The 27,819-nt window shown below is 55.7% G+C and overlaps 3 protein-coding genes across 3 annotated transcripts; 2 read left to right on the forward strand and 1 right to left on the reverse strand.

Annotated features, from left to right (window-relative positions):
* Positions 1-6,302: 6,302 nt before the first annotated feature.
* On the forward strand, positions 6,303-17,946 carry LOC34622596. Its single transcript, XM_026335849.1, has 15 exons — positions 6,303-8,347; positions 9,240-9,383; positions 9,919-10,019; positions 10,392-10,498; positions 10,773-10,864; positions 11,182-11,830; positions 12,509-12,889; positions 13,342-13,776; positions 14,112-14,498; positions 14,986-15,889; positions 16,363-16,472; positions 16,696-16,767; positions 17,070-17,176; positions 17,496-17,557; positions 17,888-17,946. Exons 1-15 carry the CDS (start codon positions 6,303-6,305, stop codon positions 17,944-17,946), a joined length of 5,655 nt encoding a protein of 1,884 aa, XP_026191634.1.
* Positions 17,947-20,539: 2,593 nt separating this feature from the next.
* On the forward strand, positions 20,540-22,969 carry LOC34622597 (external alternative NAD(P)H-ubiquinone oxidoreductase B2, mitochondrial). The gene is made up of 3 exons (XM_026334018.1): positions 20,540-22,019; positions 22,221-22,354; positions 22,568-22,969. The coding sequence occupies exons 1-3, from the start codon at positions 20,540-20,542 to the stop codon at positions 22,967-22,969; spliced, it is 2,016 nt and encodes a 671-aa protein (XP_026189803.1).
* A 632-nt stretch (positions 22,970-23,601) lies between these two features.
* Positions 23,602-27,819, reverse strand: LOC34622599. Its single transcript, XM_026334107.1, has 7 exons — positions 27,742-27,819; positions 27,373-27,603; positions 26,182-27,285; positions 25,430-25,941; positions 25,089-25,308; positions 24,602-24,946; positions 23,602-23,811 (listed from the first exon to the last, which is right to left on the reverse strand). Exons 1-7 carry the CDS (start codon positions 27,817-27,819, stop codon positions 23,602-23,604), a joined length of 2,700 nt encoding a protein of 899 aa, XP_026189892.1.

Raw genomic sequence — 27,819 nt, forward strand, 5'->3', positions numbered from 1 at the left:
CCGGTGTATACAGCATAGTAAATTACAAAGCTTCAAAATAGGCATACGCAAGATTGATAGGACAGCATACTTAAGTGCGATAGCATAAAGCTGAGAGTACAGGACACCTTTAAAATGCTAGCCGTGACCTATTCAAGCAGTACTCATGCATGAAGCTAGGCATCAGGAGCAGAGCATGCGCTAAAGAAGAATTGCCAAGGAACGCGAGGAAGATCGTTTATGGCAACTAGTGTTGCTGGCCAAGACAAGCTGCAAATTCTTTCGCAGGCAGTGAACCCTGCAACTGCTCCTCCGTCAACCACTGAGGCTGGTGTTCTCCAGCCGTTGCACTATAATTCCACTAGGATGTGTCATTGACATTCATTAGTCCTAGAATGCAGCCCATCCACGGCTCCCTGTGAATCATGCCTCTACATGCGGGTCACTTGCCTGCGCGGCAAAGTCCGCGAACAATTTGGGGTGCATTAAAACTCCTTAAAGAAGCCAAGGTAGATAGTTCTGTGTCACCTCCATCGTTTTAGGAAAATGGATAGAATAAGAAAGCGCATTGATTTGTTAAAGGATGACAAAAAGGCTCGACCCATCTGTCTTGAAGCGCCTTTGTCTGTCCCCTTCTGGTGCACCTTGGTAAGCCGTCCAATTCACCAGGAGCAAATGCCCAGACCCGACAACTAGCTCCAACTGCCGCGTACCATAATCTCATGCCTGTCTCTCTGAAGCTTTGCCCGTATATTTGCTCGCACTACCGGCCTTATCTCTTCATTCGTTTGCTCTGAAATGTAGTTGCTGACTGCAGATCACCAGGCCTAGGACCAGATAGGAGAGGGGCTCCTCCATGTCAACCACGGATGCGCGAGAGCCATGGATAGATGATCGTCCTTTTGCATCACAAGTCCACTCACCACACGGGAAAAACTCTGGCCGAGCAAACATATCTTGTTGGCATAGAGTCGCAAGTACCGCAGAAAAGTGCGGTTGGTTGCCCAGCCTGGTTATCTGCTTCAGGGTGGCTTGCATTGGTCAACTTATTTTCATCGCGTAGGCAAGTCATAAAGGTAAGCCAGAAAACCTTTAAACTCCCTTTTTTCTATTTGTAATGGAATTCCTGGAGATTACGTGAAGCTTTCAAAAATGAGTTAAGAACAGTTAAAGCGAATTCGTGAGCCGTGACCGAGCTGGAGCAGGGGATGAGTGAGCCATTCTGCTGAGTGTGCCAGCAACAACTGAGGTGCTACTTTGACCTCCAGCTTTTTTACGATACAGTTCACGATCAAATCCGGCCAGATTCCTGCAGAAACTGGAAGACTTTGCAAGACCGGGCTCAGGAGGATTCCCCAGCTTTCGCTGCTGATAAGTTTGGCACGCCAGTGCACACACCTCTACCGTAGGCCACATCCAGGCCATCGGAGGCAACGTGAGTGGCTTCCCCGCTTATGTGAATCCCACAATTTCTGTAAAGAACAGGATTAGCTTTGCGCAGAATAACACTGCAAACTGAATTCGAGATGCACAAGGGAAGCAGTCCCAGCTTTGGTCTAACCATAGCGGCCATGCCATTCTGTCTCTGGCAATTTAAGGGGATTCAAGTGTCTCTAAGACATCCACCTCACTCAGCGTCGATAAAAAATGGCAAATTTGACAGACAGTCTGGCTACGCTGCATAGGAGTGCGTTGCTGGAATTTCGCGAAAGCGCGTCTGTGACCACGTTGGTGATGCCCATAACATACTTCACCGTAAAGTCGCGCTGCATGAGGTGCCCAAGCCAGAGAATAATAGAAAATCCCCCGTACGTTATATCAATGACTGTTGGTTGATCTGGGCAATGAGACACCGTTCATTTTAATAGTACGGCCTTTTAAAACGCTTGACTACACTGCATGGAGTTCTTGTTTCCGTACTGGATACCTGTAAACCGCTGCTCGGTTTGAGTGAAGCAATGCGAATAACAAGCAAGAATTTAGTTTCAGACTCCGTAAGCTGTTGAAAGAGAGTAGCAGTTATCACGGTCTCGAGCATCGGTTGGTAGGAAGAAACGACGCTAGTTATCGGCCAACGCACGTACCGGATTATTTATAAGTCAGCTGAGAAGCGTCCTTACTGCGCCATCAGTCTCCTCTGTCCAGACAACAGACTGTGTTTCCTGCGCAGTTCAGGCAAAGAAGCAGCAATCAGAGCAAATGCAGGAAGGTAATTTTGGAAAGCACATACAAGAGGATAGGAGTTTGCGGTGTCCTTACAGCTCCATGAAGGCCGCGTCCGGATTGCTTGATTTTTTTGCAGGGTTGGGCTTGATCCCTGCAGCTGAGGTACGAGATTCCAGAAGCACAGTTGTCCTCATGAAAATTAGCGCTTGTGTGCCTCCACATACCACTGCTTGTCCTGTAACACGGAAGGCACTCATCAGATGTGCTGTAGGTGCCCTTGGATATTTCTGCTGAAGACAGTGGTATCGCCCATGTAGATAGCCATACGCCTATCCTTGATAGGCTCTTGAAGTCTTGATTGGCATGCCGTAGGAGCTCAGTTGGGGGAAAGTTACCAGATCAAGAGACACATAAGTCTACTTGGGCTTCTAAATGTGAGTGCGAAGACCTGTTTTGTGCCATCCATCAGCACACCTGAGTCTTGGAACCGGGCTGACGAGTGACTAGAAAGATTTCACTTCCGCGCCGTCTGCTTGGGTGTACTTGGGTAACAGAAGCACTTTAAATTCAATATTATGTAACGCAGCGATTTTCCTCCGCTAATTTGGGCTGACGTGAGCGCAGAAAGGACACGTGATGGGTGTCTGACTGCCGCGCTCTCCTCTGTCGCCCCCCTCAAGCCATGGAAGGCCATTTCTGCTGCCCTGATGCGCCTGCTATGCTCGCCAAGCATCCCGCTCCCGTCAAAACCAATCCCTTTCTTCGAGTGTTTTGGCCCTTTGTACGCGCTCGTAGCTCTGCATTTTGTGGCTGATTCCCAAATACTCGCAGGCGCTTCGCTGGGAGGCTCTTTGGGTCTGCTTAGGAGCACGAGCCCCCTGTTTCTTTTTCGGCCCTCGCCGTAGACTGTAGATTAGGGCCAACCGGCACAGCCCCACCATCTCATAGGCTCTACATCCCCTTCTTGGCTCCTCATTCTCAGCTAAGTACGAAAGAGATGGGCAAATTTGCTTGTAAAAACCTTTTAAAATCCATCGTTCAAAAAAGTCTACCTGCTGGTGGTTTAATTGCTGAGTCGCTGCCCACTCCGCGACCATCTGATGTGACAGTCCTAACCTGATACAAGCCACTGATAAAACAGGTGTTCTTCTTAGTTGTGGCTTTCCTGGACGATATTTTAATGCTGCTCCATGGGTCGATTTCTTATAAGGCTTCCCTGCATAAGCTTTCCCAAGTCTCCCAAAGCTTGCTGTTGTTTTAATCTCGACATAAATTAATAAGTCGGCGCTTGCATGTTTAAGTTAAGTAATCCCTGCAGGCTTGCACCTTCCTCTACATGGACATAGCCACCACGGAAGTGCTTCTTCCTTCAAAATACATGCCTCAAGGAGCACTTGTGTTTGTTTTGAAGGCTCACAGCGAGGCCCATCTCCAACCAGCTGAAAAAATCTTCGCATGCTCGCCCATCCTTACGGGCGGCATACTTTTCAAGTCTGTACGACTTCCTCGGCGCATGAATAAGCATTTTATAGGGTGAAATGTCTTGCCTCTATACCAGCTGTGTACCTACTGCGTCCACATCCGCTTGCAGGCTGGACTGGGCCCCTCAACAAGCTCCTCCTTTGCCCGAGCTTGTTCGTCCCAGGCTGTTGTTAACGAAAATCAAAGTAGTGGACCATCAAATTGTTTGTTCGAAACCAACTGGTGTCAGGAAACCTGACATCCCACAGCGTCGACAGCCAGTGGATGAGCAGGGGAAAACTGCGTCGACCCATTTGTTGCTACCGACTGTAACGTACTCCTAAAGCTCTAAGAAGCCAAATGCTTAGTGCCCGATTCAACAGGTTACCCCAAAGTTATCGCGTGTTCATCAAAAGGATTCTATTTTCGCCATGCTGTCGCCCATCAGAGTTCCGACACATGGGAAGAAGCAGAGCTAAGATAGGCACAGCTGCACCCTTTAAGCACTGTGTGCATTTGCAGCTAGTTGCGTATAGGATGTACCCCACAGGCATACAACAATGTGTCTTCATGGAACGAGCTCACGACACACTGCAATAAATAAGATGTACGAGTGGGCAGCCCAACTGCAAATCATTACTAGTTCTCGGTGAAATATAGCGAGTATAGTAAGACCTGTTTTAGTGTAGCTTAGCGCGGCACACGGGCACTCCACTCTAACTGCGTATCCTACTACGCCCATGCGGCCCTATTGGAATCCGTCGCCCATCATCCTGCAATAATCTCTTTGGCTATTCACGATGAATCGATTGAATGGCAGCTTAGGCCTTTTCTAATGTGAGCCCCTTACGGGGAACTACATGGAAACGTGCCGGCAGTCTGTTGTTCTGTTGGTTGGAGGACCCCCACCACGTGTTCTCATTGCTGCGTAAGGGTACATCCAGAGGGCGTTGAACTAGAGGCGCAGTAAAGGCAGAAAACAATGGAGCCAAACAGTGTTGCACCGTCAGCAGCAGCAACACTAGGACCTAGAAGTGGCTGCTGCGCTATTGGGAAACGCTGGGAAGCACAAATGTGTAACCTTGGGCCCCCGGTTCCTGTGTCCACTTGGACCTAAACGCCTCTGGGTTTAGGTTTTAGTGTTTAGGGTTTGCACAGAGTTTATTTAGCGTGTCTCCGAGCCGAATTACAGCATCGGCAGCTTGCGGCGTGTGCAGTGACGTCTACGGCGCAGCAGCGGACTGAGGGGGTCGGATGCTCTGCCGCCCGTTCGTCCCCCTTTCCTTTTCTTTTTGCCTCTATTTCTCTGCTTTACTGAATGAAATATCTGTTACTCGTCGCCTTATTCCCCCAAGTTCCCGCCACAACTGGGCAGGGCCACCCAACATCTGCATGCACTTTGCCCCTTTGTGTTCGTCTTTCTGCTCCCGTAGCCAGCTGCCCGCTTCCTCCAGCTTGTTCTTTCCTCCACAAAAGTACTGGCGTCTCCGCCTCTCCGGGGTCCCCCTCAACCCTGCCGACAGACACCGCAAACACGCCGCGCCTCCCTCCGAGGCGCCTCGCACAAGTCTGTCATCGGCAGTCTCCCGCTCCCCGAGATCTACAGGGTATGCCTCGCCCCCCAGTGCCTCCCCCAACTCACTGACTTTCGTGGAGGAGCCTCAGGGCAGCTTCGCTCACAACGGGCTGCACGGAGTGCTGGGGGCCCACCAGCCCGAGACTGGGGGCCCCCCGTACCCTGTGCGCACGTCTGCCGCTTCCCCCCTCGTATTTCGTGGCAGTGTTACCAACTCCCTCCAGGAGGCAGGCACCACTGCGCCTCGTCTGCCTCTGCGCGGAGGCGATCCGCTGCGCCAGTTGCAGCTCTGACTGTACAGCCGTGGATCGTTGGGTCCACCAGATCCCCCGAATGCGGGTTGAGATGGCGTTGTGGCGTGTTGCTCCATGAAACTGCCTGTCTTAGCCCCTTCATTGCCTCCAGATCTCTCGCCACAGCCCTCCCCACTCCCCGGGGGTGTGGTGTGCGTGTCTCAGCGGTGTCAGTCACTTGGCAGCGCTCAGTCGGAGTTCATGCCATGGGAATTCCAAAGCTTTCTGTTCGCATGCATGCCTAGTGAAACGCAGGCCTGATGCGGGGACGTTGCGTGGAGCTGCTGCCTCTGCACCCGTTTTTTGCTTCAACAGGAAGCATGGCGTGTCTAACGCCTTAGGCCCCTCGTGTGGAGTGTGTGTGTGTGTGGTTCTGATTTCCTTAGGGCTGGACGTTGTCTAGAATTCTGCTCCTGCTGTCTCATCGTAGCAGCGGCGGAAGCGGCTTAGGTGTATGAGAACGCATTCGAAAATACTCTGCAATTGCTCGGAGCGGAACCAGGAGGTTGGCAGCGTTCACGCGCCGGAAGAAGAGGGGAGACGGGCAATGCGTGTGCCGTGACGTTCCTCAAATTGCTGTCTCTTAGCAGCAGCAGCAGAAGTGGCAGCAGCAGAAGCGGCAGCAGCAGAGGCGGCGGAACCCCAACAAGAGCAGCAGTACCAGGAGGAGCAGCAGCAGAAGATTTTGGAGTTAGTTGCCTCGTAGATTATCGTGCGTCTTCGCATTGCAGTGTTGACTCACCCTGCCTAGCCGTTCGTGCCTTTTCCGAGCATCTGCTGCTGCTGCCGCACGTGCTGCTGCTGCTGCTGCCGGGGCGTTCGCCAAGATGTCTAGACAGCAGCAGCAGCAGCTGCAGCAGCAGCAGCACCACCATCAGTTGCTGCTCCAGCAACATGGACTGGAAGACGGCGAAATGACGCCTCCAGTGTCACCGGTGAATCCGAGCGACGCGCAGCAGCCAGCAGATGAGCGGCAGCAGGCTTTGCAGTGCACTTCTCAGCTGTCTCCCTCGACTCCTGGCTCTTCGTCCTCGCAGCAGCAGCAGCAGCAGCAGGTGCACCACCCTCCCCCAGCACTTCCAGACTATTCCTTGAGTGCCCTGCCTCCGCCTTCGCCGTGGGAAGTGGACTTCTTGCTGCCTTCATTTCTCTCTCGCTACGCGGGTTCCAACAGCGGTGGGGAGCCGCTGCTAGACGAGGTGCCTACCGTGTACAGCGAGTGGCGAGACACTCCTGCCGTCCGCTTTCGCCTTATGGTGCACCCAGTATCGCCGACGGGAGCAGCCGCTGCGGGGGGTCGAGATCGGCGGTTTGTTGGAGCCTTTGTCGAGACAGCGCGACGCGAGGATTATCCGGAGGATTGGATTTTTCATCAGGGCTGCCGTTTCCACATCTACGCCATACACCCCACGGACTACCGAAAGAGCATCTACAAGAGCGACACCTACCAGTTCTCCTGTGATGACGCCGATAGGGGTTGGCACCAGTTCGCGTCTCACCAGGAGCTTGTCGACGAGAGCTTTTTAAGAGCGTCTCCTCAGGGGGGGGGAGGCGCTCTCTATCTCCGAGCAGGCTGCATCCCCATCTGCGCGGCTGTCTCACGCCGAATCCGCACGCCTTGTCCTCCAGCGACGCTCCCAAGCCTCGACGCCTCCGCCTCGACTTCCTCCGGATCCAAGCGGCAGCAGCAGCAGCAGCAGCTGCAGCAGCAGCAGCTGCAGCAGCAGCAGCTGCAGCTGCAGCAGCAGTCTGGAGGCGAGGACAGTCCGCCCCTCCCGACACACGCGTCGCAGGGAGGCACTCCGTCGGTAGCAGCAAGAGGCATGGGACGCTGTGGTCGTGGCTTTGTTGGGCTAAGGAACCATGGCGCGACTTGTTACATGAATGCCCTTTTGCAGTCGTTATACTTTATCGGAAAATTCAGAGAAGCGGTGTACGCGCTATCCTTCGACACGAAAAACACATGCGGAACTCGCAGCGTAGACATTCTCGAGCGGCGGCGTTGCAGACGCAAGCGAGGCAGGGGATTTGCGGCGTCTGGAGTAGCCCAGGCAAAGCGAGGAGAGGCGCCTAGCTCGGCAGCGGCGTCTGCCGCTTCTGCGGGGGGGGCGAGTGGCAATGTCTCTGCAGTCAAGGGATGCAATGGAGCGGCGACGGCCGCCTCATCCGACGAGCAAATGGATGTTGAAGGGATGAGTCCCTCTTCTGTTTTCTCGGAGGGCGAGTCTTCTCTGGCAGGGGGCACGGCGGCAGCCGTGCTGTCGGAAGAAAGTACAGACAGTGAAGATGAGTTGTCGGACCTGGAGGAGAGCGAGTTGCGCGATTTGCTGGTGGAGGAGGAGGCGGAACGTCGATCTCCGCCGTCGATCTCCCTGGCTCTGCAAAATCTCTTCCTCAAATTGTACACTGCGAACGAGGCAGTGCCTTACAAGGAGCTCATTCGCTCGTTCGGCTGGGACGCCGCGGACGCCTTCACGCAGCAAGACACGCACGAGCTGCTGAAACTCCTGCTGGATAAGGTGGAGGAGCAGATGCGGGGAACGCCTGCGGAGGGCAGCGTGAAGGCCATGTTCGAGGGGGAAATGGAAACCTACGTGGAGTGCATCAACGTAGAATACAAGAGTGTCAGGAAGGAGGCCTTTGAGGATGTCAATCTAGACGTTCAAGGCTGCTCAGGCGTCCGAGAGAGCCTCCAGAGGCTTGTAATGCCAGAGCTTCTCGAAGGAGACAACGCATACGACGCCGAGCAACATGGGAAGCAAACTGCTCGAAAGGGCGTTCGGTTCGTTCGCTTTCCCCCCATATGCGTCTTCCTGCTCAAGCGCTTCGACTTTGATTTCGCAAGAATGGACACCGTGAAGGTGTTTGACAGGTATGCGGACTTGGCCTTGCAACGGGGGCAGAGTGTGCAAGGAGCGTGAAGGGCGCTTGGGGAGTTTGCCGCTGACGGCGCGGTGGGGAGCGAGGGTGAAGAAGGAGGAGAGTCTCTGGCTGCAGGCGCCTCTTTTGGGGTGGTGTTTGAGAGAGGAGGATGGGTTTAGGCTGATAGAGTCGTAGGTTGCGGAATGACGACGCAGCAAGAACGAGGAGGCTTTTTACTGGTGGATACCCCCGAGGTTGCAGGCTTGGGCTCTCAGGGAACTTGGTGTAGTTAGTGGAGGCAACCGTTGGTGCGGAGTGTATTGACGTTTGCGAAGCGTGTATGGACAGCTTGCGGAATGTGTGGACAGCTTGTGGCGTGTATGGACAGTTTGCGGAGTGTATGGACAGTTTGCGGAGTGTAGGGACGGTCTGTGGCATGAGTGGACAGCTTGGGGAGTGTATGGACAGCTTGGGGAGTGTATAGACGGTTTATGAAGTGTATGGACAGCTTGGGGAGTGTATGGACGGCTTGCGAAGTGTATAGACGGTTTGCGGCGTGTATGGACAGCTTGTGAAGTGTATGGACAGTTTGTGAAGTGTACAGACTGTTTGCGGCGTGTATGGACAGCTTGTGAAGTGTATAGACGGTCTGCGGAGTGTATGGACAGCTTGCGGAGTGTATGGACGGTCTGTGGCGTGTATGGAGAGCTTGTGGCGTGTGTGGAGAGCTTGTGGCGTGTATAGACAGTTTGCAAAGTGTACAGGTTTGCGGCGTGTATGGACAGCTCTTGGAATGTATGGACAGCCTGCGGAGTGTATGGACGGTCTGTGGAGTGTATAGACGGTTTGCGGAGTGTATGGACAGCTTGCGGAGTGTACAAACGGCTTGTGGCGTGTGTCAGGTACGAGTTCCAGAGGGAATTGGATCTGAATGAGTTCTGTGAGGGCGCGGGCGTCTACGCGTTGCACTCGGTGTCTGTCCACCAGGGAGACGTGAATTCTGGTCACTATTATTCCTTCCTTCGACCCCCTCCGGGCACCCAGTGGTACGTTGGATCCTTTACAAGGAGTCTCGTGTATGTTTTCATGAGGTAGAATGTACGGTTATGTCTATTCATGTGTATGTTCATGAGGTAGAGCGTATGGTCATGTCTATTCATGTGTGTGTTTGCGAGTGTGTGGATGTGTGTATTTGTGTGCGTGAGCAAGTGTGTCAGTGTGAATGAGTATATTTGTGCGTGTATATGCATGCATGGAGGGGTGTGAATGCGTGGTTCATTTTTTCCGTCAGCCTCTCCTTGTGGATGCCACTGCTCTGGAGGCATCGGTGCTGCTTTCATCTGTCTGCGTTATTGCTTCTACTTGCGAGCCTTCATGCCGTCCACTCTCTCTCTCTCTCTTGTCGTCTTCGCTGTGTGGCGTATTCTGCTGCCTTCTTTTAGGCATGCAGTTTCTCGCCGTATGAGTACACTGAGTGCTTGATCCTTCGGGGCTGGCTCCCGCGTCAGTGCATGCATGCGCATTTCCCCTTTCTACGCTTGGTGATGATTCCATTTTCTCCTCTCCCGGCTCTTACCTCAGGGTTCGCTTCGACGATGACAAGGTCTACCATGTCAGCGAGTATGCAGCTATTGGAGACAACTTCGGAGGGGAGGAGCTTGAAGCCTGCAATTACTTGAGAGGTGCGACTGGCCCTCAGACGCTGTTTTAGGGCTGGTAGTACTTATGCATGCGCCTTTTTCATCGCGGAGTCTTAGGATGCAAGCTTGGCAGTTACATATATGCAATCCAGCACCTATCGAGGGAACCGACTGCTTGCGCAGACCCCCTCCTTACACTCTCTGTACAGTGCTCTCCTTGCTGCCGTAGGTAAAGGCGCATGAAAAAAGGCACCATCTTTTTTCTGCTTCCTTCTGCGCTTTATGGGGGCGTGCAATGATCGCGTTTGACCCTTTGCGTATCCCCAGTGCTTGCGGCTGCCTTGCTTTTGCTCGCCTCGAATCGCTACTTTGTTGTTCAGAGTTTAGCGGAAGGCTCCTCTGTTTTGTTCTCAGGAGAGCGAAAGACACGAACACGAAACAAGCCGTACAACGCGTATATTCTCGTCTATGTCAACAAGTCGCAGGCCCCATATCTTCTAGCCGATTGCAGCCCTCTTAAAGCAAGTTTCTGATTTTTCGTTGCTGCTGCGGCTACTGCTTCAGGGGTGCTGCCTCCAGCTCCCACTGTGCATCAATAAATGGTGCTCATGCCCTTGTACCTACACGCACATGCTGAAATCCACCGCTTTCCTCAAAAGATAGTTCGTGTGTGCGCGCCCGATCGGGTTCTTCTTCTGAGAATGTCTGCCCGCATGTCCACCCACTTGGTTAGGCCTTCAAGAGGCTCCTCTGCATCTTTTCTTTGCTCCTTCTCGCCCTCTTATGTGCGCGCAGGTTAATCCCCAGATTTTGAGCCGTTGCCGTACAGAGGAGCAGTTGAGGCGCTTGAGGACGCATATCCGCAACGCTCTTGAGAAGAGCGTTAGGTATGCCTCTGTCCACGTCACTCCGTGCCAAACAAATCTATATCTTCTCGAGTTCTTTTTCTTTGCGTCCTTCCTCCCTCCTTCCTACTGCCCTGCCCCCGCCTTATAGACCTTCTTCCCCTTCCCCTTCCGCGCTTGTCTTCTCGCATCTAGGCTTTTCTTCTGCTTTCTCTCTCTGTATGCCTGCCCGTGTTGCCTAACCCCGCCCTCCTCTTCGCTCTTGTTCCTCGCCATTGTTCAACCTCCTGTGGGGCATATGCAGAGTGTGCATTGCCTGCCGTGCCCCCATCGCTGTTGTGTGCTGCGGGCCCTATCAGGATAAAGGTGTATCACCCGCTACAGTTCAAGTACCGGCGCTTCGTGGAGCTGCCGTATCTCTCGATTCCTCCCATCATGGACATCAAACGGAGCCGAAACAGCGATATTCTCCTGCTGCATGAAACGATCACGCAGGAGCTCACGCGCCTGTTGTACGGTGGGGGGGGGCGCCAGGGGGGCCCCGCGGGGGCCCTAGGAGGGGCCCCCAACAGGGTTCAGTTTGTGCTCCATCTGATCAACACCTCCATGGAATCCCCAAGGTTCGAAGCTATCGAACTGGGGACGAATATGGAGCTGGGGGAGATCCTGCGGAGGAAGGGAGGCGGAGGGGGGGGAGGGCTCGAGGTCAGTCTGTACGTCTTAGCCGTACCAGAGAAATCTGCTCTCTTTAGCACACCCCTGCAGCATGACGAAATCGTAAGGTCCCATTGTCTGCTCTTCATCAAATACTTCCCCTCGCTCACACGGACTGCCAGAGACGTCCAGCTCAACAAGGGCGGGCACCTCCAACAGCACCACCAACAGCAACCCCTCCCCCCTCCCCCCCAACAGCAGCAACAGATCGTGCAGGCAAATACCGACAAAGGCACACAGGGAGAACTCGTCATTTGCTTGGATGTCGTTTATGTTCCCTTCGAATGGAAAGTTGTCCGTCACTTCGACCCTCCTCCCTCCCTCTCTTCCCCCCTACTGCCTTTTGTTCCCTCTCCCTTTTTTTCCTCTCCCTCTCCCGCTGTGGCTGCCTCGACCATATACATATATATATATATATGTACCGGCTGTCCTCTCCCCTCTTTCCCTTTGTCTGCTCCACGCCTGCGTCTCGCGCGGCATTTCTATCCATGTTTCTCTCGTGGCAAACAAAATCTCGCCTCAGCCTCCGTTTTCTTCTCTCTCGTTTCGACGCCTATAAGGCCGCTATAGTCTGTGCCCTCTCCTCTGATGCAATGCTTCCGAGGAACAAACTACTTTGCCTAGGATCTGCCTCCCGCTTTTACCCAGCTAGATGCCTGCTCTCTCGCTCTCTCTCTCTCTCTCTTTCTCTCTCTCTCTCTCTCTCTTTCTCTTTCTCTTTGTCTCTTTCTCTTTGTCTCTCTCTCTTTCTCTCTCTTTCTCTCTCTTTCCCTCTCTTTCTCTCTCTCCATCGATGACCCCTCGCTCATATCATATGCGCCGCCCTCCGTGGCACTGCTCCCCGCTGGCCGTTTTAGGCATTGCATTCTTGCGGTGCCTTCCCCCCCTTTCACGCCTTCCACAACACCTTTCCACAACGCCTTTTCACAGCACACTTCTCCGTCTGCATGCTTCTTGCTGCGCTCTCCTCAGCGCGATCTGGAGCCACACGTCTTCCGACTGATTCACGAAGCGATGCAGGAGGGACTTATCGACGAGGGCCCCTCCCGGGCAGCCGAGGTTGCGCGAGTGGTCTCCGCCTTCCCCCCCACACTACCACCCCTCTCCAGTTGTGCTCCTTACTCAGCTCCGCTGCCTGTTCCCCTGCCTTCTCCGCAAAACAAAGGCGACTGTTATCCCCCTCTGCAGTGGTCTCAAGGGGCCTCCGTTGCGGTGGCTGCAGCGCAAGCCTTGGGGCCCCTCACAGCGGGGGTCGCTTCCTCCCTGCAGCTCACGGCGTGTCTTGAGCTGGATGCCACTGACAAGATCCACACCAACCGCTTGCTCGGCAGAAAGACACTCAGAAACTCAAAAGTGCGTGTGGGGGTTTCAAGAGAGAGAGAGTCCTTTTGCGAGGGGCTCAGCAGTCGTATGACGTGCTCCTTGCGCGTCCATATTTCCTTCCCTCGCACACGAATACACACACAACCACCACACATACACACACAACCACCACACATAGACACACAACCACCACACATAGACACACAACCACCACACATAGACACACAACCACACGTGGGGTCTCTTCGCGCGCTCTTTCTTCTTTGATTGTCTTGCCATCGCCGGTCGCCGATCGATCGCTTTTTCGCAAAGGAGGAAGCACTTTGTTGCCGCGGAGCACGATCTTGCTTTCGTAGACGGGGGAAAGGAGGCAGGAGCGCTGTGCTGCCTTCGCAGAAGGCTGCGATTCCCTCGCGTGTTGCCTGCATGTGTGCTCGCGTGATCTGCTCTTGCGGCGCTGTCGTCTGCTCGCTCGACCTCAGGTGTTTTCTGGAGACTTGCTTGTCTTCTCGCTCGACTTGCCTCCTGCTCTGCTCGAGTACAAGGAGGCACAGCAAAAGGTTGGAGGTCGCTCCGAAGACGTTGCTCCGCAGCAGGCATACTGCCCATCCTCCCCCGCAGAGGAAGGCCACCTGGCCTTAGAAGCAGCAGCAGCAGCAGCAGCAGCAGTAGCAGTAGCTGCTGCTGCCACAGGAACGGCAGCAGACACCACATCCTCTCTGGTGCCATGGGGGGGGGCCCCTCCCCGGGAGGTCAGGGGCCTCTCTCTGCTGCCCTTCGTCCCCCGCTCCAGGGGAGGCGCGATCCCCCCTATCCCCCCGCCTCTCCCCTGCTACCTCTGCAATGATTTCGTAGACTACTGTCTGGAGGAGCAAGCCACGGAGATCTACCACATCAGATTGTACGATCCTTATGAGGTTTGTTCGCGCCCCTCTTTGCTGCGCTTCCTGCCTTCCTCTCCTTCCCAGAGCCTCGTTCTCCGCGAGGAGGCAGGCCCCTTTCTGTTGGAGCCGCCAGCGGCGACGCTTTTGGGTGCTCCCGCGATGCGCAGTCTCTTCTTGACGTCTATTTCGCTGCGCTGACTTCTCCGAGCTGCCCCAGTGCCCCCCACAAGCGAATTCCCCCGCGTCTGCCGTCTACACACTGCTGCGCAGTCTGCCGCCTGCTGCTCTTCTAGCGCGTTTGGCGCAAGCGCTCCTTTTCTTGCCCGCCCATCGCTGCGCCTTCTGCGCTGCTTGTTGGTGAGCCTCAGTTCTTGGGGAAGGTGATGTCTTCTTCTGGCTGTCTCCTCCCTTCGCCCTCTCTGCCGCCTCCAGTCGGGGAGGCCTCCTCGCTGCTCTCGGAAGCTTCGCTCGTGTCTCTCCCTGGGAGCGATGTCGGCGCCCCCTCGAACGAGGGGGCCCCCTGCGTGAGCCTCCCAGGCGTGCCGCACCATCCCTCTGCGGAAAACACAGCAACCCTCATCTCTCCAAACGAGGCATCCACAACCATTACGGGAGGCAAATCGAAGATGGACGAACCAGATGAAGAAGCGCTGTCTCCCTCTCCCGTTGTCGAGGACCCCTGGCTGCACATGCCAAGCGCAAAGCCCATCTGTATCAAGGAGTTTTCTCTCAGTGGGAGACTCCCCGCCCGACAGGTTGGCCGCTCTCCCCTTCAAGGCTTCCTGTGCACTTCCTCCTCGTTCTCCCCTTTCTCACCTACCCCTGCCTGCCCTCGTTGTCGCGCACGCGCATACCTTTCTGCTCGCTGCCGTCTTCCGCCCGCCCTCTGGCTCTTTCCCCAGCGAATTCTCCGTCTCATGGGCTCGCGTCCTAGCTTTTTTTTCTTGGCTCCGAGGCTCTTCTGCTCGCTTAAATCTAGCAATTCTCCTGTACACACACTCCGTCTCCTGTGGTGGCTATTGCCTCCCGTGTGGCTTGCTCCGCGTCTGGATAGCTTCTATCGGCCGGCGGCAGCTGGACCCCTCCCCGACGTCTGGGAACGTAGGGTTCTTCCGAGGCATGTGTGGTGTTTAGAAGTGTGGAAGCCGCCAAAGCACCCAGAAAAGCGCACGATACGCCGACACTGATGTGTTAGGCCTTTTTCCTGCTGTCTTCAATGCTCCTGCGTGCGCGCATGCGCAGGCGCTGCAGTGGATTGCGTGGCAGTTCGGTGTTGATCCCACCCAGCTGCAGCTGTTTCCCGAGCCCCCCCTGCTGTCAGACCGGAAGGTGTTGCCTCTAGACATCGATGCTCTGGTAGTGACAAACGAAGGCACCTGGGAGCAGCAGCAGCAGCTGATGCTCCAGCGGAACGAGCGAGAAGGCACTGGACGGCGGCAGCTCACTCTCGATGAGATGTATCTGCAGCTGCAAGGCGCACAGTCGTGGCCTGGCTGTCTTGACAGGAGGCGAGCCTTGGCAGCAGCAACAGCTGCTGCTGCGTCTGCTGCTGCTGCCTCCGCTGCTGCTGCCTCCGCTGCTGCTTCTCCATCAGCCGCGGGGGCGCAACGCCTACCCCGAGAGCTCCACTTGTGTCTGCTCCCTCGTCATTTCCGCCTGTGCGCAAGGGCTGTGAACGCCTTGCTGCTGCCCGCGCAGCAGCAGCAGCAACTGCAGCAGCTGCTGCTCTCACCCCTCCCCCCCGCAGCCCTCTCTCCCTCCTCGTCTCCCCTCTCCCACTCCGTGCTGAGCTACATCTGCCTAGTCTTTTCGAGACAGGCGGAACGGATCGGATGTGTCACTGGGCTTATCCCCGCCAGCAACCCCGATGGCAAAGCCTACACAGCGGCAGACCTCATGCGAGAGGTTCTAGGACGCCTCCCTCCAGCCACAGCGCATGCTCTGAGACAGGATTACCACAGCAGATGCAGCGGTAGAAGCAGCGGCAGCAGCACAGCCGCTTCAACGGGGACGACTGCTGACAAGGCAGACAAGGACTATGAGGAAGAATTTGGCCCTCTCAGGCTCTTCATCTCCGACTCCTCCAATCTCCTGCGGATCCCACCTGCCGAAGAGCTCTCGTGGCTAACGCTCTATGCTCCATCATGTACGTGTGACCAGTCTTCTCACATCAGCGCCACAGTTTTTCTCAGCCTTCCATCATCCGCATAGCCTACCCGGTACTCAAAACAGCGGTTTCGAGTTGCCTTTCCCTCCTGCTGTTTCAATCCATGTTTGGAAGTGTTGAAGAGTCTGCTGCCTCTAATGTGGTGGTGGTGGTGGTGGTGCTGCTGCTGCTGCTGCATCTTCTGTGTGAACTCTTAGCCCCCCTTTTGAGGATTGATCCTTCTTGCCGGGGCCTGTGTCGGATCCGCTGCCTCCCGTGTGTGTGTGTGTTTGTGTTTTGTGTGTGTGTTTCTGGGTGTGTTTGTGCTTGTGTTTTTGGGTGTTTGTGCTTGTGTTTCTGTGTGTGTTTGTGTTTGTGTTTCTGTGTGTGTTTGTCTGTCTGTCTGTCTTCGTGGCGTTCTGCGCGCGGTATGTTGAATGCCTTCTTGGGAGCTCCTTTGGGATTCGCTGCAGCACAAGGTCGTACGAGGGAGTCTATCACGAACCTTCTGGCTGTGCCGCTACGTTTGGAAGCTGACTATACTCCTGAAGAGGAAGACCTCATTCAGTCTGGGGCACTGCAGGTGAGACGGCGAATGCAAGCACCCGTCCTCGACGTTGTTTTCGTTGCATGCAGTACGCTGCTTCGTGCCGGCAGTCGAGCGACGGCCTACCGCCGCATCAGAGCTTCCTTGCAGCACGCCGCTGCTTTATGCCTCTTCACGTTTTCCGCCTTAACGAGCAGGTGCAGAGGTCCTCCGAAAGGAAAGCGTCTATGCGCGTGATTCTGTCCACCCCTGCCTTCAGGTGTTGCTCGTACAGCACCAGACTCCCGGAGATCGCGAGCCGTTCGGCTACCCCTTCGAGATACTTGTTGAGGTACGCTGCCGCATACTCTGCCGGCAGCACAGGCATTTGGATAGGGGGAGAGGGGAGTGCGTGGAGGAGCTTTGAGGGGCCGAGAGGAGAACAGCAGCATGCATTTGCAGGGGGTAAAAATGAGGGATGTGGAATGGCGGGGAGGAGGAAAGAAAGGGGGGTCCAAGGAAAGATGAAAGGCTTTTGCCAAACGCCACCGCCTCCAAGGCACAGCGTACGATGGTAGACCTTTTTTGTCGTGCTTCACTTTAATGCAAGTCCTTCAAGACGCTTATTTGCTTTTCTGTGGGATGCGAACGCAGCCCGATGCAACTCTCTCCGAGATAAAGGCTCAGATCATTAGGAAGCTGGCGCTGCCGAAAAATGCATGGGGTAGTTGCACCTTCTTCCAGTTGGGGGACGGCGTCAGGTCGGTGCAGCTCCTGCACTTTGTGTTTTTGCCGACATTTCATTCACTGTTTGCGTGTCGTTTTCGATGGCCTCGTGTTTCTGACCCGCCGCCTGTCTCCTCCTATCTTGGCGTCGCTCTTCTTTGGTGTTTGTTGTATGCACTTGCTTTGCATGTCCACTGGCTTTCTCTTCGTGACTCCCTCGCATGAGTTCTGGCTGCTTCCTCTTTCTGGGGTACTCAAGCGCCCATTAAGCAATACGAAAAAGGTTCTAGGAGGCAACTGAGACGGGCATGTGGGGAAGGCATCCAACAGGCGTTCCGTTGTGTTGTTTCCCAGGTGCTGGAAGGGTCCTAATGATGTGCTGGACTGGAATAAGCACCGCAGCATTACGCTCATTGGTAAGCGCTTGCTCTCGTCGCTGTTTGTAAGGTTATCACTGTTTGTACTGAATATGTGTGTGGGTGTGTATGTATATGTATGTGTGTGTTTATATATGCGTGTGTCTATATGTATATATATATGTATACATGTATGTGTGTGTTTATATGTATATATGTGTATGTTTATATGTGTATATATTTATATATGTTTGGGTGGGTGAATATTTCCTCCTGTGTCCGTGCATGTGGGTGTGCTGATGCTTGGGGATGTGGCTCTGGCTGTGCCTCTTGTGAGGGGGGCGAAGTGCTGCTCGTGTTGCTTCGCGTTTGCGCGGTGTTTGCATACAGCTGAGCACTCGGCGCCGTACACGAAGCATAGGGGCCACGGCGGCATGCGCATCGCGTAAGCAGCATGAGTTGTCGTGGCTGCTCCAGCAACAGCTGGTGTTGCCTACGGCTTGCAAGAGGCCGGGCTCTAGCAGCCAGTGCTGCTGCTGTTGTTGCTGCTCCCGCTGCTGCTATAGGGGCAGTTTGGAATGCGCACGCGAGCAGCGACAAAAGACTACACACATGAAAGATTATCCCCAGAGATGTACCGCGAAAGGAAGAGGGGTTTTGTTGTTTTGATGCTAAACAGGGCCAGCGGTCTTGGCCTTGTAGAAAGAAACGGCATGGAATATATATATATGCTACTCTACGAGACCTCTCTCTGTTTCCGGCTGCTTTTTTCGATTGGATATGTTTTCTCTCGCGCAATGCATTTCTAGTCTTGGGGGCTTTCTCATGTGTACACTGTGTCTCTCGCTGTTTCTCACTCTGGCTCGTTCTTGCTCGCCGCTCTTATACTAGACCTGTTTTCTGGCAGCACTTCGCCAGCCCTTCATGAGCACGTAAGGCACCGAAGAATCAAGTGCCTTAGCCCACGTGTTGTCTCCACCGTTTCGGGATCACAGAGTGTGGAGGCCTAAGGGCATATCTTACTTTGGGGCAGAACTGCTGAGCTCACGCAGCATGCCACATTCGGTGCCATGAAAAATGAGGGGCATGAACCAGAATAATCTCCCTCCTGTGCTCGCATCACCGCGATTGCACGCGTAGATTAAACGCCTATAGCCTTCGCAGTGCGGACGTTGCCAAAGTGGGGTCACGTAATTAAGGTGGGGTGGTATAGCCGATTGCAGACCGTTAGGGGGCCACACATTTGTGCACTCACACCGTCAACCACTCTGGCAATGAACGATGTCACCACGCGTCTGGGCAGGGGCCATCGCGGCTTGAGTGTCTTGGCAGCAGCGCTTTCGCGAAATGGGGATACCTGGTTTGTTGTAAGGTGTTGCTTGCAAGAGGTGTGGGAGATTTTCTACCTGTAGTCCTCGATATTTGTGTAGAAAGTGTGCAAGCTAAAGTTTCAAGGGGAAGAGATAGAGGGGCCTTCCATGGCAAGGTGACCTTATGGAGAGTAGTCCATACATGATGGTGCAGAGACTTGCAAATTCTCGGATGCTAACTGGCCACCTTACTTCCCGTGCTGCGCTCCTCGAGAACACTTTCCTGCCAAGGAGTACCAGCTCGGTATGCCATTAGCAAGTTTAATTTCCTAGAGCAGTCCCCTGGATTTTCCTAACCAAGGGCTCCAGCAGTACCCACGCACAGAACTGCACATGCATGAGCACCCGTACAATGGCGTGTGTAATCGACTGAACTGTTCACATAAAGATGTGTGATGCACTTGCATATTCTCTGCCTATGCATAGCGAGATGCCAGTGCATGGGGCCTTTGCCGAGCCAAAAGCGGTGTAACTCTCCATCTAAGGTATCGATAGGGAGAACCTCATCTCCAGGCTCAGTGCCAGCTTCGTAGAAAGCTGTTGTCGAAGAGAGCTTACCGCATGGCCCTACCCCAGCCCCTTTGTTCGGAGATCAGGGCACACGAACAGTAACCAGGGCGTGCGTAGCTGCACCCTCCAAGCACTGCGAGCACTCATGGCTAGTTGTACATTCCATCTAACGCACAAGCAAACAACTCTGTGTCTTCGGTAGCGAGCCAGCAGTACTCCGCAATAAATAACATACTCGCACGGGCGGAAATTGGAGTCAATTTTTTAATATTTTAAACGTATAGTCAGTGTAGCAGAAAGTGTGCAATAAGCGTAGCTAGGCCCCCTCAAGGAATAACTGGCTAAGCAGAAAATGCTGACGAGCCTCGGCGAGGCGACGCCAATATGTAAGCTAAGCGGTCGCCTATGGTCCTCCTCTGCTGTGCAGATGGACACGTAGGAAATGCACGCTACAGCAAAGGTAAGCTTTGCTTCGCCGCATGCTGCGAGAAAACGGGTAGGCACAACCAGTGTAGACATCAACGAGGAGCTTTTAGTGGATGGACCGGTGTGAGTTAAACATACGCGAACTAGCACAGATAAATGCCAAAATCAGATATTGGGGGAACGTTTTATAGAAAGGCGGCTGCATGCAGCATTCGTACATAAAGTAGGGCAGAGAACGAGCTGCGCTGCTTCGGGGTGGCGGGCGAAGGGCCCCGGCTGCGTGTACACCCGGAGGTCCTCTAAAGCCTTTTTGTTTTGCAAAACATCAATTTTTGATGCATAGTTTTCGAGAGACACCCAAGGTGTTGGCGGTGGACGCATGGGTTTTTGTTTGTGTCGGGAACGCCACACAAGATCCCTCTCGACGTGATGGGAGCGTAATCTAGCTTAAGATTCTGATTCGTGCGGGTGCGTTTTCCGTGTGCTTATATGTCTACTGTGTGCACATTTTATTATTAAGAATACCTCGTGTGTTGTTGCTGAGCTCTTATTTCGCCGGGAGTCTCATTAGGGCTTCCCTCGGGCAGAACAGCTAATCTCGTTGATAAACGGGAAGGTGCGACCTGACCCTGTTTCGGCAGTCTTCACCGCTTTTGCCTTTCTCTGAGGTGTCTTTTGTCTCTTGACTCTTCGTGCATAGTAGTGGTGAGGACCAGACTTCAGGTGTACATCCACCATGCCCAGCATTAGCACTCTGCGGTACTTGGGAGCTCTGGCTGGCGCTTCGGCTTTTAGCGCCTCCACAGCCCCAGCCCACTGCAAGGAGCAGCATCGCAGCAGCGGCGTAGAGAAGCTGCGCATGCAGCAGCACAGGGAAGCTCCTCACTCTCCGGATGTGGCGCATTTGTTAGCTTCCCCTCCTCCTCTCTTGGGTCTCTGCAAAGAAGCAGAGTGGTGTGCGAGGAACATGCTCACAGCCCTGCAGCTACGCTTGCGGCTTTTGAAGCTGGAGCCGTCAGAAGGAGACACCGCAGACACTGCTGCGCGAGGGGGCAAGAGGAAGCGCGTGGTGGTTGCGGGGGGCGGCTGGGCATCTGCATCCTTCGTACGGAAACTGGATCCCCGGCAGTTCGAGGTGGTCTGGATATCTCCCCAAGATCACTTTTCTTATACCCCCCTCCTTCCCGCGGTGTGTGGGGGGTCTCTTCCCGTGGCTGCGTGCACGGCGAAGCTGCGAGAGCTCCTTAGCTTTGGCGGGAACACAACGGCAAGGGGCCAGTATCATCGAGCTTTCATAGATGCCGTGGATCTGAACAGCAAGAAGGTGATTTGCCGCCCGACGGAAAGCCCCGGGGGCCCTGGGGGGCCCCTGGGGGCCCCCTGGGAGGAGCCCTTCGACTACTTGGTGCTCGCGGTGGGCTCGAGCGTCAACACGTTCAACATTCGGGGCGTGAGGGAGCACGCACTTTTCCTCAGAACTGCGGAAGACGCCCAGAGGGTGCGAGCGAGAATTGGAGCCTGCCTGGAAGCGGCGGCCAGTCCTAAGATCTCTCAAGAGGCGCGGGAGCGTTTGCTAACGTTTGTCGTTGTGGGAGCTGGCCCCTCGGGTGTCGAGGCAGCGGCGGAAATCAAGGATTATTTGAGCTCGGAGGGCAAGCGGCTGTACCCGCATATCAGTCAGCACTTTAGAGTGTTGGTTGTGGAGATGGGCCCTGCGCCTCTTCCCATGTACGATTCCAAGGTGCAGGAGGGCGTCAAGAAGACCTTCAAGAGGAGTGGGGTGGAGCTGCATCTGAACACGCAAGTCATCCAAGTCTCTGCGGGGTCTGTGACGACAAAGCGCGTAGCTGCCGCTGCCGCAGCGGCGGGGGGGGGGGGAGGAAGCAGCGGCGCCGGTGGGTCCGTGACTTCTGCAGGGGGCGCAGCAGGAGCGGGAGGCGCTTCGGCGCCTTCCACTTCCGTGGAGTCGATCCCCACCAATTTCGTGTTGTGGGCTTCCGGAGTGCGGCCCACAGAGCTGGCGACAAGCATCGCGAAGGGGCTTGCCGCTCAGAACAGACCCCAGCGGTTGCTCGTGGATCCCTCCTTGCGTGTGCTTGGAACGGAGGGCCTTTTTGCCTTGGGTGACTGCTGCACCATTGCGCCCCCCCTTCTCGCTGACCATGCGCAACAGCTCTTCGAGATGGCAGTTGCAGACAACAAGCCCGGAAGTGCAGGTACACTGCGGGGTCTGGAGGGCTTTTTCTGTGCTTGGCCGCTGGCGGCTCGGGGTAGAAGTAACTTCGAAAATGGCAGCTTCGACGGGGAGGGAGGGGGGCGAGAAGGCGGGAGAAGCGGGGTGTCTCGGAGCTGCATTAGCGTGCCTCCTGTCGTGCAGCGTTGGCGACTGGCCCTTGCTTTTGCGTTTTGCGATCAAGGCACCGACTGGCTGTTGACCAATGGCGAGCGCCTCTCCTCGATCTTCCCACAGCTGCACCCCAAACGCAACAAGCTCGATAAACTTGCCCCCAAGAATCACCTGGATCTCCAGCGCTTCACAGAGCTCCTTCAGGTGAGTGAGGGGTTGAGCCTCAGTGCGGGGGTCGACGAGTGACGGACGCGGGAGTACCAGTAAGGGCCTCCTGCGATGCCCAGGTGTACAGATGTTGCGGCTCGCTTTAGCAAAAAAAGATCGAGGCAGCATCAGGGCGAGGGGCCGAACAGAAGGGGAAGGCCTCCTCGTGCACAGTGCTGATGCTCCCTTTCTGCTGCACGACGCCTGCAGGAAATCGACAAGCGCTACGTTAGTCCCGCACCAACCGCTCAGAATGCGCGTCAGGAGGGCCAGTTTTTGGCACTTGTATTCAACTGCTTCATGGGCCCTGGAAGGGGTGCTGGAGGGGCCCCCGAAACTGCTGCTCCTCAGGCGCTACCCGCGTTTGTAGAGAACTGGAAAGGCTCGCTCTGTTTCTTGGGAAGCGGCACGGCGGCTCTGCAACTGCCTTTTGGCACATACGTGGGAGGCTTCCCCTTCACTTTGCTGTGGAAGCTGGTTTATTTGCAATTGCAACCTAGCGTCAGGTCCTGCTGGCGCTGCTGCGAGGGCTGGATCCAAAGTGCTGTCTTTGGCAGAGACATTGCATGCACAATCCCTCCGCCTCCCAAGGAGGCAGAATCTTTCCTGTAATAACCCACAGCACGGAAAAACTGCCTGGGGGTGCGCTGAGTTGTCGAGGGGTTCCCTATTTTTTTGGTGCTGTTGCTTGGCGTGAGATGTGCCGCAAGAGCGCCAGGAAGAGGGGCAAATAAAAGGCCTACTATTGAGCCTTTCACTTGACATCCTTCGCAGTAAGGGAGAGTAGGGACCCTCTCCCCCCGCAGGTTCCGTATGCAAATGGGGGCTTAAGGGAGGTGTACGGGACCCCCAGAAGCCTAAAAGGCAGGCCTTAGAGGGGGCGAGATGCCGATCCACGCGCTTCATTCGCTTTAACCTAGTTTAGCCGAGAGCTGTGCTACGTCCGCACTGACGCATGCATCGGGCTTTTTGCGAGTAACACTTTACCAGGTGTGTTTGTGCACAGCAGAGCAGCGATGGCTCAAGCTCACGCATACGAACTCAGAGCTACGGAAAAAAGAGAGATACACAAGGGCGGACGAGACGCTACGCCAACAGTGTGTAGATATGGGGATTAGTCAACTACAACGGCAGGAACAGTAGGAGCACAGCCATTCATCAGACGCAGCCGAGCCCTAGCAGCACGAGTTGGTGCATCAGTAGTAACGCTTCTCTGATTCCCACATAGTGGCTGTTTCGTCTCGCTATACGTACATTTGTGCCCCAGCCCTTGTTTTTGCTGGAAACAGCAAGATGTCTACGGTGTACAGACACCCTACTTTGTGCTCTGCCTCAATCTGCCGAGGGCCCATCTCTGCAGAGCTTCCACGGGGCCCTACTAGGGCCCCAACCGTCTGCTGCACCTGGCGTTGCATCGGAGAGCAGCTCGTTGGAGGGAGCAACTCACGGCGATCCTGCAGCAGCTGCAACAATGAACGCATTCATAAGTGGTGTTCGGCATATAAGCAACGAATCCAAGGGGCCACCCCCGCGTCTGACCCCGTCACCCCAGCTCAGCAACCTGCACAGCAGGAAGAGGGAACGCAATTAGATGCAACAGCTGCGGATGCAGTCCGCTCCCACCTGTGTGGCCTGCTGCAGCAGCAGCAGTGTTGGGAAGATCGTGTGGATGATCTTCGTCGGCAGTGGAAGCCCCCCCACGGGCTTCACGCAGGATAGCAGCAATGGAGTGCAAAAGACGGAGTGTTGCAGCTGAAACATAATAAAGAAAAACGCCAACGCGCCGCAGCAGCAGCAATACACCCTACGAAACGCACGTTGCAGAGGGCCCCCCGTCTCGACCAGCACGAAAACTGGGGTATTGCAAAAGCGAGAAGTTAATCAGTGCATGTAAGGGATGAAAGAGCAACAGATAAACACGAGAATGCTGCGAATACGGGCAGGAATCCAGAGGACGTATGGGGGGGCCTCACAGACAGAGCTTCGCGAGAGCTTGACAAAGCGAGGTAAACAGGTAGAGAGCGCAAGCGAGCGAGAGGGAGAGGCAGCTCAGCCACTGGCATCTGGCTGGCGCCCCACAAGGACAGAACAGAGGCAGGTACAAGCACCAACTGAGAGAAAGGTGCGAAGCATTGAAGGCAGAAGGAGTGACAGATGGAGTAAAGTGTCAATTCAGAGTGTGGCAAACGGATGGGGGTGGGGCTGTCCTACTGCCTGCAGCATCAGCCTCTGCTGTTCAGCTACGGTGAGAGCAGGCGCCTGGCGTTGGTGGTGTAGACGCCATCGTTTGAATGCGGGGAACTCCTCGGATGCCTCAAATAGCTGGAGCGCTTTAGCGGGAGATGTCAGCGCAGGTGTTGTTGCAGCTGGAAGACATGCCTCGAAGGTTGCCGCCAAGGGGCCGACTGATGGAAGTGCTGCTGTAAGCGTGAGTTGTAGCAGCTGGAGGAGGCGTTGCAGCAAGGCCTCCTTCAGCAATACATTGGCCTCTTGCCCCGTGACAAGAGCGGCAACAGCGTAATTCAGGCAGAGGGCGCAGTGGGTATGTGCACTCATGGCTGCAGCGGGGAGCAGCGGCAGGCGCTGCTGCTGTTGCAGATGCAAGCGCGTGCGGCTAATCTGCAGCAAAAGCAGCCTAGCAAAGGGCGCAGCAGACAAAAGGCAGAGGCAAGCACTGAAAGGGCGCAGTACAAAAGCCACAGAGCCCGCATCCATGCATTCGCTAGATGGCATGCGGAGTAGCAACAGCAGCAGCAGAAACAGCAGCTGCTGCTGCAACTCGCGTATATACGGCGGCGCTCTTCCAGGCAGCAGAGCGGTCTCTGTTTTCTCGAGCTTCGCTATTTTTATCCGAAGCTGACAACACACTAGGGTGTGTCACTCCCCGTCTACAGCCTGCGTGCTCCCTACTTCCCATATCCCTGTTGCCTGGCGCTTCTCTCGTCCTGCCTCTTGCGACTTTAAGACGGATATGGTGCGTCTCTCTGAGATGCTTACTGATACAGCAGCATTCCCCACGAAGGCGCTGCCGCTGCGGGTGATCCAGAAGCCCCATGAGTCGGCTGCCGCTGCAGCAGCTGCAGCCTCGCCACAGCTCCCAACAGACTTAGCACCTGCGAAGGTGTCAGCTGCAACGGCAAAGCTTCCATGAAGGGCCTTCCTGTAGGTGCCTCTGCCGCCAGTGCTTCTTCTCTGCTTGCTTCTTTCGGTGTAGCTGCGGTGGGAATCCCCCCGAAGGTGTCTGTGGCAGAATCTCTGGAGGCGGAAGCAGCCGCAGTGCACTCTGCTGCACCCTCTCCGCAGAAGGAAGCACCAGACGGCCGATAAAAGACTTCGCCGTATCTCCCACCTGCACCTGCTGCGCTCCCTGCCAAATGTCGTGGCAGCTGCGACAGCACCCGCGAGGCCTCTACCGAGTCGCTGCGGAGTCGCACCAAAGCGTTCACTAAGTCCACAAGACAAGCCAAAGCTGGCTGTCTGCATCTTGGAGAATTCTCAGGGGCCCCCTGAGTTTGCACCGCCTTCCCCGAAGGCGGTGAGGGGTTCTCCAAGGGCGAGAAAGGCCCTCTCATGCCGTCCAGCTGCTGCAGGTGTACCAAAAGCCGAAGAAGAGCTTCTCTGCATATTTGGCGCATGTACGTCTGAGTGCTGTCGCTGCTGCAGCTGCTTTTCCTGGGGTTGCTGCTCTGTTTATTATCACCACTCCTGGGGCCCTCTTTCTGGCGGGGGGCCCCCTGAAGGCCCCTCCGTCGCGTTTCCAGCGCTCCTCGGGTCCAGATGGGGCACCTCCTCTGAGCCTTGTTGCTGCTGTGCTGCAGGTACACCGCAGCAGCAGCAATGAGCCTCTGCAAGGCCTTCAGAGAGGCGATGTCGTGTTGCTGCAGCACTAATCCACCACTTTGAGGTGTCTGCTGCGGCGACCTCCTCCCGCCTTCGACGTGCAGAAGGAGCCAGAGGGCCCTCTGAGCCATAGAAGCAGATAGTCTCTGCACAATTCCAGCGCAGAACAGAAACCATGAGATGGAATCGTGCAGAAGCAAGCTTCTCCTGAGCTCGCTCTGCTGTTTTTCTGGCAACAGGAACGGCTGCCACTGCCGCAGCTGCTGCACTCTGCTGACCAGAGGCTGGAGCAGCTGCTCCTGCCGCTGTAGCAGCAGCTCAGAGAGCTTCACCAGCTGCTGAAGGGGCCTATTCTCAAACTCTTGGGGGGCCCAACCCCTCGCCACGACCCCCCACAGGAGCGCAGTAGACACGCCGTGACTCCGCAGGCGGTTCGCAGCAGCAGCAGCTGCAATTTCTGCAGCTGCAGCTCCAAGGGCCTGTGCTGCGGCATCCCTGACGCTGGAAGGCACACCACCACTGGCTCCGACAGCCGAGGATTCAGCGTGCGGCAAAGGAGTCTGCGCAAGGCTGTCTCCAATCTGTGAATTGGTCGCACGAGTCCCCTTCCCGCAAACAGCCTGGGCAAGGCTCCCGTGTGAAGCTGCCTTCGCGCCGCAGGATGCGGGGGGCAGCTTCAAGCCTCCCAAGACGTCTGGAGGGCTGCCGTCTGCAATCTGCCGCGTGAGCTGCTGTATGGCTGCCTCGGTTGAAGCAACAAATAACTGCTCGCACGCTCGCGTGTCAAGAAGGCGCCTCGCGACTGTGCTGCAGAGGCCTGAGTTGCTGCTGCTCAGTCGACTCAGAGAAGATATAAAGTGGGCTGTATCCCGTAAGGAAGTTTTCAGACACACTGCCCTCAGATGAGCCTCTGCTGCAGCAGCGACGGCTGCAAGGCGCTCCTCAGCAGACTGGCCTGAGGCTTCCGCCGCCTCGAAAGCGTGGCAAAGTCTCCGCAACAGCTCGCGGTGCTGCCGCTGAAGCTCTGCTCCTGGGGTGATCCCACCGAGGGATTCACCGCCTTGTGCAGCGTGTGAGAGGCAAGCGTCCTTCCCCAGTGCAGGAGTGTGTTTCGGCATGGGTTCTACGCCAGCCGTGCTGCTGCCGCCGTGGCTGCCGCCGTGGCTGCTGCCGCTGCTGCTGCTGCTGCTGCTGCTGCACTCCTGCAGCGCCGCGATTACGAGGGGCCCCCAGGCCCAGGGCCCCGCGGCTTCAAAGAGTTTCTGCAGCTTTTCTTGAAGGCAAGCGTGACGTTGTGACGTGGGATTGTGCCCTTCAGAGGCCCTCACGGGGAATCCTTGCAGCTGGCTTCCTTCCTGGCGTTGCTGCGTGGAGTGTCTCCGCGCGCTGAGGCGCGGCGGCTGTTGCTGAGCCTCAGCCCGATGAAAAAAAAGACTCGGAGGAAACATCCATCCACGCGGCAGCCACCGCTTCCAGCGGCTTCCCCGGGAGGCCCTCGAAGTCGGGTGTGCCTCTGGGAGTCGGCAGGGAGGGAAATGTGTCGCCCTCCTAGGAGCAGTCTGCCCGATACTGAGGTCCTTTAGGGGTGCTAGCCAGCAGGCGTGCCTTTGCCGGCACGCCAT

This window comes from Cyclospora cayetanensis, unplaced genomic scaffold (assembly GCF_002999335.1).
Source record: "Cyclospora cayetanensis isolate NF1_C8 unplaced genomic scaffold, CcayRef3 CcayRef3_contig_1, whole genome shotgun sequence".
Lineage (NCBI taxonomy): Eukaryota > Apicomplexa > Conoidasida > Eucoccidiorida > Eimeriidae > Cyclospora > Cyclospora cayetanensis.

What these genes read in the sequence shown, in the direction of transcription:
- LOC34622599 (XM_026334107.1), bottom strand. Translation starts at nt 27,819, where the DNA reads ATGGCGTGCCGGCAAAGGCACGCCTGCTGGCTAGCACCCCTAAAGGAC. An exon ending in GGCAGACTGCTCCTAGGAGG is followed by an intron (nt 27,604 to 27,741) that starts GCGACACATTTC and finishes GCTGAGGCTCAG; the next exon opens with CAACAGCCGCCGCGCCTCAG. An exon ending in GTGGCGAGGCTGCAGCTGCT is followed by an intron (nt 25,309 to 25,429) that starts GCAGCGGCAGCC and finishes TAAAGTCGCAAG; the next exon opens with AGGCAGGACGAGAGAAGCGC.
- LOC34622596 (XM_026335849.1), top strand. Translation starts at nt 6,303, where the DNA reads ATGTCTAGACAGCAGCAGCAGCAGCTGCAGCAGCAGCAGCACCACCAT. An exon ending in AGCCTGCAATTACTTGAGAG is followed by an intron (nt 10,020 to 10,391) that starts GTGCGACTGGCC and finishes TTTTGTTCTCAG; the next exon opens with GAGAGCGAAAGACACGAACA. An exon ending in GATTGTACGATCCTTATGAG is followed by an intron (nt 13,777 to 14,111) that starts GTTTGTTCGCGC and finishes GGTGAGCCTCAG; the next exon opens with TTCTTGGGGAAGGTGATGTC.
- LOC34622597 (XM_026334018.1), top strand. Translation starts at nt 20,540, where the DNA reads ATGCCCAGCATTAGCACTCTGCGGTACTTGGGAGCTCTGGCTGGCGCT. An exon ending in CAACAAGCCCGGAAGTGCAG is followed by an intron (nt 22,020 to 22,220) that starts GTACACTGCGGG and finishes TTTGCGATCAAG; the next exon opens with GCACCGACTGGCTGTTGACC. An exon ending in GCTTCACAGAGCTCCTTCAG is followed by an intron (nt 22,355 to 22,567) that starts GTGAGTGAGGGG and finishes CGACGCCTGCAG; the next exon opens with GAAATCGACAAGCGCTACGT.